The 10,952-nt window shown below is 56.1% G+C and overlaps 1 protein-coding gene across 1 annotated transcript; it reads right to left on the reverse strand.

Annotated features, from left to right (window-relative positions):
* Positions 1–332: 332 nt before the first annotated feature.
* Tinagl1 (tubulointerstitial nephritis antigen like 1) lies at positions 333–9,614 on the reverse strand. Its single transcript, XM_055611098.1, has 12 exons — positions 9,543–9,614; positions 8,760–9,062; positions 7,870–7,933; positions 4,029–4,121; positions 3,723–3,837; positions 2,627–2,750; positions 2,396–2,546; positions 2,103–2,292; positions 1,966–2,011; positions 1,610–1,733; positions 1,037–1,082; positions 333–947 (listed from the first exon to the last, which is right to left on the reverse strand). The coding sequence occupies exons 2-12, from the start codon at positions 9,052–9,054 to the stop codon at positions 807–809; spliced, it is 1,389 nt and encodes a 462-aa protein (XP_055467073.1). The 5' UTR covers positions 9,055–9,062; positions 9,543–9,614; the 3' UTR covers positions 333–806.
* Positions 9,615–10,952: the final 1,338 nt, after the last annotated feature.

Raw genomic sequence — 10,952 nt, forward strand, 5'->3', positions numbered from 1 at the left:
GCAAGTGGCTGGGCACTGATAACTGCTACTGAAAGGACGGTAAGATTTCTTATTTACCCACCCCTGCCTGCCACCCAGTGATATGCCATCTTTCGCTTCGCGTCCCTTCCCTTCCCCTTACTGTCAGGGTCTCACGTACTCCGAGGCTGTCCTCAACTTTGCTACCTAACCCAACGGTAACCTGGAACTCAGATCCTCCTGCCTCCACCTCCCGAGTGCTGGGATTACAAGCTTGTGCCCTCATTCCCAACTTCCAGGCAGTTCTTTTGTTGTCTAGCCATGGACCACCCCAGCTCTGACGTGACTTTCTCACCTTGAGGAGCCCAAGACACTGTAAATATCAATACTTTGGTTTTATTTTAAAACAGCGAAAAGAAAAATAAATATCTTTTAAAGAATAAAGAAAAACAGGACTGGGGATGGAAAGGTACAGCAGGAATGGAGGCCAGGAAGATGGGCAGAGTCAACCGAAAAGAACAAGAGGATGGGAATGATGGGGTTGGGCAGGAGAATGGAAACTGGGGTGTTTTAGCTCCTGTGGTCTTGGGCTGGGGGACCAGGGTCCTGGTATCTCTGCTCCCTGCCGTTTCGTTTCCAAGCCAGGCCCTTTCCAGTTCCCGCTGTGATGTCTAGGGGCTCCACCAGCCCCACGTGTCTATGGCTCGAAGTTGGGGTGCTGCGTTAGCGGGTCTGTGTGTGTGTGAGGATTAGCACCTGCTCCCCCGACTGCACCCGAGGCTTCATCGGGATGGCCCCCCGAGGCCTCTTCTGTGGCTGCGGATCCTGCCTAGCCTAGCAGCTGCGGCTCAGTGGTGCCCCATGTCCTCCATCCCCACTCGGCCCCAGACACCCAGCACGAAGCTCTCGATGTCACACTCATTGGTACCACGCACGATTCGGAAGTGGCCCCTCTCGCCCCACCATGGGCCCCACGAGTTGGCAGCAGTCTGGGAGTGAAGAGAAGAGAGACTCTAAGGCAGGGGCTGGGCGAGGGCCTGAGAGGGCAGGGGACACGGGACTGGCACCAGGGACTCACCCAGTACTTGATGGTCCTTCCATCTGGCAGCGTCTCTTCTCCCCATCTGGTGGCAAAACAAGAGGGAGATGCTGTTGCTTGCACCAGGTCTCGGCTCAGGTATACAGCGCCTCTAACCCTCCCCTGCCTCTGTCACTCAGGAAGATGGCAGACAAGTTAGGACAAGTGCTGAATAGCCCTGCGGGTTGTTTGTTTGTTTGTTTGTTTGTTGTTTTTTGAAAACAAGGTCTCATGTAACCCAGATTGGCTTCACAGTCGCTGTGGATACAAAGACGGCCTTTTAACCCCTTTAACTTCTGATCCTTCTGTCTCCAACCCAGTGCTGAGATCTCAGGCATGCTTCCCGCCTCCTGGCTTAACTCTCGAATTCTCGTCTCTGTTCCACTGTTCCCAGACACCCTTCAAAGCTCCACGCACCCCTTGAAGCGGCCCCTCCTCCCTGTGTCTGTTTCCTCTTTGGCAATGGTTTGAGGGAGGAGCTGCCTCAACTTGGCAGAGAACACAAAGATTTTTCAAAGACTTTTCAGTGTAAACCCTGCTGCCCTTAGTGCCATGTGCCCCCAGAAAACTCACCCTGTGATCTTGACCGAGTGGGTCCCATGTCGGCGGTACTGCTCCGGCCTCCCCTGGCTGACAGGTGTGTGGCTGTAGATGCCACTCTGGTATAAGAAGAAGTCCTCATGCACCTCCATGAGTGCTGTGGGCAGAGGAAGAAACAGGGGTTCAACCTGTTAGTCTGAGCCTCCAGACTCGGGGACTCATGTTAGATACTGAATTGTCCAGAGTCTTCCTGCAAGAAAGGGGAGGGAGAATGGACCCTCCACTCCTGTTCCAGCTGCACCTGGTACCTAAAGCTGTAGAGACCCCTTGCACCCAACCTCCAGCAGGAAGTTTCTGGAACCAGGGAAAGGCAAGGAATAGTTAGTTACCTTGAACAGGGCCGTTCTCCATCAGCTCCTTCATGATCTCCTTCTCCTGGGAAGGTAAATCCATCAAGGTAAGATTTAGCCGACCAACCTCCCCCCCCCAACTCTTTCTTCGGCTCCCCTCCCATGTTCAGGCTTACATCAGAGCCCAGGCGGTAGGCGGGCGTGACCTGGTAGATGTCATTGGAATCAACCTGACCATTGGGGCATCGGGAAGTGGCCTGGCGCTTGCCCCGTCCCATGGGGCGGCTGTGCATCATACATCGAGGGGCAGGGCCGGCCTCGTTCTGCTCACGGCCCGAGAATGGGTAACAGTTGTCAGACACCACCCTAGAGAAGAGAGCAAGGGCCGGGTCATCATGCTGTGGTACCACAAAGCTGGGGCTCTACAGGGTGCCTGGTCTTCCCCCGGCCCACAACCCCTGTCGCATACCCTCGGCGCCGCAGGAACCACCAAGCACCATCGAGACGCCCACCTCTGCAGCCCTTCTGGTGGTGGGTGTCACAGGACAGAAGGTTCTGCGGTGACAGGATGGGTGTCATGTGTCCCAGAGAATGAATGGCGACCCGGTCAGATGCAACAGCTAGTGGGGAAGGCAGAAAGGGCTGTCAGAGGCTAGCTGTGGCCCTCCTTTCTGGTGCCAGCTCCTGCCCGTGGACATACCTGCTGTGGAGAAAGCCCAGGAGCCTGCACAGTTGCCCTGGTCCAGTGGCTCGTGGATCAGGTTGGGCCACTTCTCAGAAGCCTCAAAGGCAGTGGGTAGCACTTCCCCTTGGCCCAGCACCATCTGTAAAACAATAGTGATGCCGCTTGCTTCCTAGCATAGCCCAGCTGCCCCACCAGCCCAGGCTTTGGAGGCACGGTGAGAGCCCAGAGCCTCTGGCAGTCTGATCTGGAGCTGTCCTGCTTCTGGGGTTGGAGGAGTGGGGTGCCGGTTACTTCTGACTTGGACTTGAGTAAATGAACCACCATTCAGAGTCCCTCCAAAGGTCACTCAGGGGTAGTGAGCCACTGAGGCCGAAGCAGGGAAGCCCAAGCCAGGGCCACCAGCTTCCAACTCTCCCTTCCTGCCACTTTTCTCTGTACCTTCTGATGGCCACACCCTCCTTCCTGCCATGGTGGTGGCCTCCAAGCCCCGAAGGACAGGGGCGGGAAGATGTAAGGTCCCGTGACCAGGCAGGCCGCCAAGACAAACAGCAGAAAATAGCAAGCAGCCCCAGGGAGAAAGGCAGGGCCAAGGGGCTGGTCACCCTGGCCTTGAGCAGAAGTCCCCTGGCCTCTCCCTGTCTGCTTTGATGGACAGCACAAGCCCCGCCCAGGCCCGCTGCATGGAGCCTTAACCTGCTCCTACTCCCCCCTTGACTGACAGGGTCTGGTGGAAAAACAGAAGACCCTCCTCCCTAGGGGCTTCACTGAGTCGGCATTTTTTCCGAGAATTGTTGCTTTCTGGCCAGAGCTGGGAGAGTGCCTGTCCCTTTTTTCCTAAAATACCAAGGTGACCCTCGGGCCCCCTTGGGTCTTGACCCAGCTGTACTGGGACCAACAGCATTTTTCCCAGGCTTAGAAGGCAGAAGAGGCTGCTGCCGGCACTGGAAGATTTAGAAGTCAAGCACTGCCAGAGAAAGCAGTACAGAGAAAGATATGCAGGGCCCCACAACCAGGGAATCGGACCTTGGCAGAGCAAGGAGAGGGACCTCATCCCTAAAGTGCTAAGCCATCGGGAGATAGATGGTAGGGATGTGGGCGAGGACGGACTTACATAAATCTCATTCATATTCATGACGGAGGAAGATGGACGGATTGTGCCCAAGCGGTAGCGAATGCCCTCATCCAGGGTCATGCCCCAGAAGGCACTATGGTTCCCAGCCCGCCACCTGGAGGAGAGAACATGAAGAGAAGTCACAGACCTGTCAAGGTCAGGAGCCCTTGAGCTGTGCATGATGGCTAAGAGGGGGAGGGAAATAAAATTCCAGTGTGTGTGCCTAGCACAGTGACCATGTCTGATGATTATATATGTGGACATGTATGTATACTCCTGTGCCCACCAACGCCCAGGGCCTCTCACCCGTAGTTGCCTTGGTTGATGGCATTAATCATGTCTGGGTCCACTAGACATGGCTCCTGGTCACACTCCCACTGCCCTTTCTCCTGGCAGGTGCTGGCAAGGAAGAGGAAAGAAAGCATGAGTCGGGGCTGGGAGCCCTGTGGAGCCTCGGCGATCCACACGGGCCTGGGATTCTGCACTAGCAACTACAGCCGAGCCTCTGAATGGTCCCACCCAGCCTCTTGGCTTTGTAACCCAAGTTAACAATTCTTAAGTGCACCTCTTCCACTGCCCAGGACTTCATTGCTCCCCAACGTCACCAGAGTTGGGGGGGAATACCCACAGCTTCTGCTTAATGTGTGTCAAAATGAGTTCCAGATCTTGTAACTTCCTGCAGCTCAGACTCAAAGCAGAGTCACCTTTGACCCTTCACATGCCGATCCAGTCACACCTTAAAACACACTCAGGATCAGACTGTGCCTCATTCACTCACGGCTACCTCTGTCCAGCCTCCTTTCACCTGACCCCTGCTGCCATCTCCTTGTTCTGACCTCCACTCTATGCCACCCCCACGTCCCTGAAGTACATTTTTAAATTGGTGGCCACAGCCATCCTGCTAAGTCTAAGTCAAGCCAAGCAGGGCACAGTGACGCACACCTGTTTTCCCAATACTGGGGGAGGCAGAGGCAGGCGGATCTCTGTGAGTTCGAGGCCAGCCTGGTCTACAAAGAGAGTCCAGGAAAACCAATGCTACATACAGAGAAACCCTGTCTCAAAAAATCAAAAAAAAAAAAAAAGAAGGAAGAAAGGGGGGAGGGAGGAAGAGCTAAAGTCCCTCACAGCAACAAGCCATATGTAATCTGTTCTACCATCCTGTCTGATCCCCTACTCCTCCCAGGCCTAGACTCCAGCCATAGTGGTCATTCATACCCGCCAAACTCCTGCCCAAGGCCTTTGAGCTGCTCTTCCAATCACATCATTCATGGGCCCCTCATTCAAGCAAGCATCACCCCCCAGAAAAAGCCTTCTCTGGCTGTCTTATCTTAAAACTCGGTGGCCTTCATGCTCTCTGCCCCACTTCTCTGCCTTCTGGTGTCCTTAGCCACCAATGCCTGGTGTCCTCCTGGTGTTTATATAGCTTTCCTTTTTCCTTTTTTTTTTTTTTGTTTTCTGACAGCACCTCTCATGTAGCTGAAGCTGGCCTTGAACTCACTTGGTAGCCGAAGAACGGTCTTGAAGTTATGATCCTGCTGCCCCTGCCCCACCACGCCAGGTTTTATATGGTGCTGAGGAACCTGAGCTTTCTTACCTGGCGGGCCGCATCCCCAGCCCACATGCCCATTACCTCCTAGTCTCTTAGGAAGCTTGCAGGGCTTAGGGGAAAACACCTGGTGTGCGGTGAGCATCCAGTGAACATTTGTTTTTATTGTTCTTCTGACTGAACCAAGGCCTTATGGCTGTCAAGCAAATGCTCTTCCCTGGGCCACACTCTCGGTCCTCTTCTGACTGTATTTTGAGAGAAGGTGTCACTAAGTCATGTAGTTTGACTTGGAAATTACTTTGGAGTTCCGGCTACCTTGGTTCTTGTCATCCTCCTGCCTCAACATTCAGCATAGCTGCGTCGTAGTTGAATGACTTGAGGCGAGACAGCCAAGTGGCTAAGAATATAGACTTTAGAGTTCAGCTCCCAAGTTCTGGCCCTGCTAGTCTTGGGAAGGTTAGTTAAAGGGCCCCACCCTTTCTATCTATGTTCTCATCTGTAGAGTGAGGACAATACATAGTGCCGCTTTCCAGGGATTCAGCGGCAGGCTTCTGACTCATTGTAGGCACTTTTGGCTATTCTTGTTCATGCTTCAGGAACTCTGGGCCCCCCTTCTCCTGCAGTACAGCTCATGTCCAGCTGACCACACTTCTGGACACGTAATGGCAACACAGATTAAAGCCATGCAGCCTTCTCCTGGTCTGCTCCTTTCCCTGTCCTCCTCTCAGAACACGGTAACCACCTTTCAGGTACTGGGGTCTGTGGTAAGCCTGACATATCGGTAGTCAGGGCACGCCAAAGACACACTCCGTGAACCCATCTTCACGCTCCTCCTCTGCTGCCCTCTCACTCAGCAATCCCTGCCCCAGATGTCCTGAGGCCAGTCAGACCCATGAGTGATGCCAGTTAGACTCCAGGTCTTCAAGGGACTTCCCTTAGACACTCAGAAGCTGGAGATCAGCTGAGCCTTTGCCACTGTCTTAAGGGTCCCACCAGGAAGGACTTAGCTACCTCCTGCCTTCCCTGACTTGGTGCCCCTTCCCCCATGCCTAGGTCCTTTGTCTTCTACTCTTTCCTCCACAAAGCTCTAGCAGCCTTCCTTTTGTCCTGTTCCCCTCCCCACTCTACCCAACACCCATAGCATCTTGTAGTGACTTTTCTGTGTATTGCTTTTCCATGTCCTTCACAATGAATGTTGCAAAGCCCCCATGGATCAAGGCCTGTGCCTGTCTTGTCTCCTTCCAGCTGTACCTCCTGGGCCCAACACAGTGCTCGAGACACGGTAGGTCTTCAGTAAGAAGGCATCATCAGCCAGAGGCTTGGATTCTAGGCATTCTACAATGCTTTTACAAGCTCATAACTCTGCTATTACAAGATGCTAAACAGCCTCCTTCCAGGCAACCCAGGGCACCCACCCGCCAACAATGCCACCTTATAAGGAGCCTCAAGGGGAGCCAAGCCCAATATGGCTGTCTATCTAGCCCTGGAGCCAGCGGGCGGTGCTCAGGAGAGCTGGAGGGGCCTGCGGGGTAAGGGAGGTCCACTCTTCTATCGTCCTCAACAGCCCTCACCATGTCCTGCAAAGCATCCCTGGTGGTGACAGCCATCCTGGAAGGCATATAGTCTTCCGCTCTCTAGTGGGATGTGTGGGGCATTCAACCACCAGGACCTGTCCCGTAGGGGTCAGCTAATGCTTTCCGGTCCCCATCTCTTGAGCCCTAGGGCTGTTCAAGCAGGTCTAGACAGGACCAGCATTCCATCGGGGCCTGGGACAGCAGTGGAAACGTTAACCCCTTGGCAGCCACCCTATCAGAGAGGCAGAATTCTTCAGATACCCCGCCCTTCTGAGTACACACACACCCTCCCTCACCCATACACAAGGCCAGCACCCACACACCCACACACGCACGGTCCCCATTCCCACAGTAACCCTGGAACCCCTCACCCAGTGAGGCAAAGGCAACAGCCATACGCAATGCATTCCAAAAAGTTTCCTTTTCCCTGGGGCCTCCCAGTCCAGGGAGGGGTGGGGCGAACTCAGGGCAGCAGAGACCCTGCTGTTTCCAGTAAGGCCTCCGCAGTTCCCACCTGCTCTACTTCCCAGCTCAGACTGAAGAATAGATGTCCACAGCCCCGTCCTCCCCCTGCCTGGAACAGGGGGTTTGAGGGTGGGGAGAGGGCACATTCCAGGGAAGGCCCTGCGGCAAGCCACTGGCTGATGGCCAGCTCAGTCATCCCTGACCCTCATCCCGCCCAGGACAGCGGATGCTACAGAGGTTTCCTTCCTGGCGTCCCCTTCTTGGACTCTCCCGTGACAGTAAGCCCAGCTGGAAGGAGGCCAGCCCAAACCAGGAGGGGTGGTAAAAAACTCCTAGCTTAGGTGTGGCCCCCAGCCAGCCCACCATGGCTGGCCCCTCCTAGGCTTGTGACTAGAAATCCTATTATATGAGATGGTGTGGTCAGTTTGAAAGTTTCCATGTTACAGATGAGGACACTGAGGCCCGAAGAACAAAAAAGACTCCTCCTCGGGAAATGGGTGGCGGGGTTTGGCTCCAAGGCTGTTGGCACTCAAGGAAGCCCACACCAAGCTCCCGCACTCACCATCGATTACAGTTGTCCCAGTAGGTTCCGAAGACTGGGTAGATGCGGCCCGCATGCATGCATCCTACAGGCGGGAGAGGAGTAAAGATGAGATGACCAGATCCGCAAGGTCAGGTAGCCCCAAACCTCCTGAGTTCACTGCAATCACACACCAATCCCAACCAACAGGAGCTAAAGACAGACTATGGCTTAGGACATCTAGAGGTCCCCACACCAACTGCCACACGCAAGCTGTTCAGGGACTTCACTTTGGGTTCAGGTTGTTTCACCTGGATGCCAGCCATGACATTCCTGGTACCCTTTGTCACTCAAATGAGTTGGGACTTGCAAACGGGGCATGGAAGGAGCTTGAGGAAAGAAACTGAAGCCCAGGGAAGGTAAGCAACTCCCTTAACATGGCACAGCATCGGAGAGAGCAACCCAGGCCCGGGCTCTTCTTAGCCTAAAGCCCCTGTGGGAAGGACTTCCCGAGATTCTCCTACTGGAGCAGGCCAGTGCAGGGGAAGGGTACGCGCAGGAGGTACAGAATCGTATGTGAGGGTAAAATTGCGTGGGCTATGATAGCCTGGCCAGGCCCTGAGTGCTCTATCAGCCCCAGGGTGAGTCAGCAGGCGGGGCTTCCACCTTCCCCGTACTGACTGAGAGATAGGGCTAGAGCCTGCCTGCCCTGCCCCAAAGCCACCTTAAACCTAACAGAGCTATTTCTCAGTGTTGCCTGAGTGAGTCAAGTAAGACCCAAAGAGGGACTTCCAGAGGGGCAGGAAATAGGGTGAGGATTTCTTTCCTAGGCTTTTCAAAGCCTGGAAACGTCCATTATCAGCCTTGTTCCTGAGCGTCGCCGGGACTGGGCTTGACAAGGTGGCCACCATGCTGGCCGTCCTGATGCCCACCTTGAACGGGAGGGAAGGGGGGCGGCACCCCGAGGCAGAAGTCCCAGAAGTCAGGGCAGCAGTCAGAGATGGTGCGGTTGCAGAAGAGGTCACAGTAACAGGTGGCTCCCAGGTAGGGCAAGGCACAGTCGTCAGCGCGGCCACGGCAGCACAGGTCCTGCTCTTGGCAGTACCGGCCACCCGCGTCCCGGATGCCCCGCAGGTGAAGCCCTGGCGCCAGCTCCCTACGCCAGCGACTCTGCCGGGCTTCCAGGGCAGCCTGGCCAGCCAGCAGCAGCAACAGCAGCCCCAGCATGGTGCCTCCTGGGCCAGGAGGGGAGGACAGAAGTCAGGGGTCAGAGGTTTTGAATTCTGGAGACTCCCTTATACACATCAAGGGTGGGTCTCTCGTCACAAGTCCTGGAGCCTTCCCGGGAGGCTCAGCAAAGCGGAGGACCCCGATTCCTGAGTCCCCGGGGAAGAACACGGCAGTGTCCGCTCACGGGACAAGTAGGGCCCCCTCCCTGACCTGTCTAGGGACTGTCAAGGGCAAGGAAATGGAAACTTGACATTCTTCTCTCCTGCCCTTGGTCCTTTTCCCCTCTGACTTGGATTCATGGCTCTGTGTGTCTTTCTAATCCCCCTTCAGCCACCTCCCGGGGCGCTCTCCCTCCCCACTCTCTTCTGTTCCCTGTGTCCCTCTGACATTCTCCTCTGTGCCCTCTCTGCCCTGAGCCCTGCTCCTTCTGTGTGCCCCCTCCTGCTCTCTACACCCTCTGCCCTCTGAACAGGGAGAGTCCCTACCTGGTGAGGGGTGTGGGCTGGACCCAGGCTGCCCTGCGCGCCTCCGCCTCCAAGCTCGAGACTGCCAGACCAAGTCAAGCACGGAGCACAGGGCGGGACGCTTTTTGTACCGCCCCGCCGGCAACACCCGCCCCAACCACGGGCTGCGGGAGGGGAGGGCGGGCCCGCTTGTAGGTACCTGGAGCAGCCCTTAGCTCCCAACTGGGGTCTCTAGGGGGCAGCTTAAGGACAATGAGCAAATTCGATTGTCTTCCTTGGGGGGGTCTCATGTCAGCGGAAGCCTCTCCATAGGGAGCAGAACTGCAGCTCAGGGAGAAAGGATTGTGGACTGACACTAGGAAGGACTTTCCAAACGGTTTGACAAGGCCGAAAAACTTGTGCACAAGTGGAGGTAAGAGGCAACTAAGATCAGAGTTCAGGACTTGATAGGGACAGAGAGCTGGGGGCAAAAATCTCCAAGCCACCCCCCCCGCCCCAGGCCCTTCAGGAAGAAAAACAGCCATGCACGTCCTCGCCCCAGTGGGCTGGGGGGGGGGGGTTACTCCGAGCCACAGCTCCCAGGAATGACAGGAATTCCCAATGGATGATTCAGGAAGCAGCCTAGGTTCAGGAGGCTCAGGGCAGCTCCTCGCCAGGAGGTGGGTGCTGTGAGGAGTCCTGAGTGCACCCGGCCGCCCCTTGTGGGGTCTGCCCCCACCCCCAGTGCGGTGGGCAGCTTGCCAGCACCGCCCCCTCCGCCAGGCCCGAGGGCATCCTTCTTGGCAGAAGGCCCCGTGGAGGGCCCCACATCGAGGGCCCCCCCGACAGCTGGGGCCCCCTGCAGAGCCCCCTTCCGTTTCTGGTCTAACCTTTGCCTTGCCCTCACACAATGGGGCTTCTGTCCCTGGAGGCCTTCCGGCTGTCACTTCATGCCCCGCCATTGTGCAAGCTCCCTCTTCCAACAGGTTGGGCCCAGGGCCAGCCGACTCTCTGGGTAGAGGAAGGACACCACACCTGAACGGTTATCCCAGTCTGCTCAGGGGCAAGCAGGAGCACCAGGCTTCCCTTAGTCCTCTCTGTCCCCTGCCCTTAGCCGTCACCTCCGAGGAGGGTGAGAGAGCAGTACAAGGGGCACTTGTGGCCGAGCTACCCCCTGCTGTGGGGCGTTGGTGGTGAGTCACCCGGGGTCCCCCCCTGCCGGGTGACGAGGGTGCACAAGCACCCATCCGTTTGCACCATAAACCGAGGCTCAAGGAAACGGGCGTTAGGCTGCAGCTCCCTTGGTAGAGTGCTTGCTTGGCATGTCTACAGCCTTGGGTTCAAGTCCAGCACCATCTAAAAAGCGTGAGACTGGTGTGATGGCTCAGTGGGTAAAGGTTCTGGCCGGTAAGTCTGATGACCTGAGTTCGACCCCTGGAATCTAGATAGTGG

The sequence above is a fragment of the Psammomys obesus genome, unplaced genomic scaffold, assembly GCF_907164565.1.
Source record: "Psammomys obesus unplaced genomic scaffold, mPsaObe1.curated_primary_1811, whole genome shotgun sequence".
In the NCBI taxonomy this organism is placed as follows: domain Eukaryota; kingdom Metazoa; phylum Chordata; class Mammalia; order Rodentia; family Muridae; genus Psammomys; species Psammomys obesus.

Excerpts from the sequence above, each read along its gene's own strand:
- Tinagl1 (XM_055611098.1), bottom strand. The coding sequence starts at position 9,054 with ATGCTGGGGCTGCTGTTGCTGCTGCTGGCTGGCCAGGCTGCCCTGGAA. Across the intron at positions 7,934-8,759 it reads CCCCTTCCCTCCCGTTCAAG|GATGCATGCATGCGGGCCGC; the intron begins GTGGGCATCAGG and ends TCCCGCCTGTAG. Across the intron at positions 948-1,036 it reads GAAGGACCATCAAGTACTGG|ACTGCTGCCAACTCGTGGGG; the intron begins GTGAGTCCCTGG and ends CTTCACTCCCAG.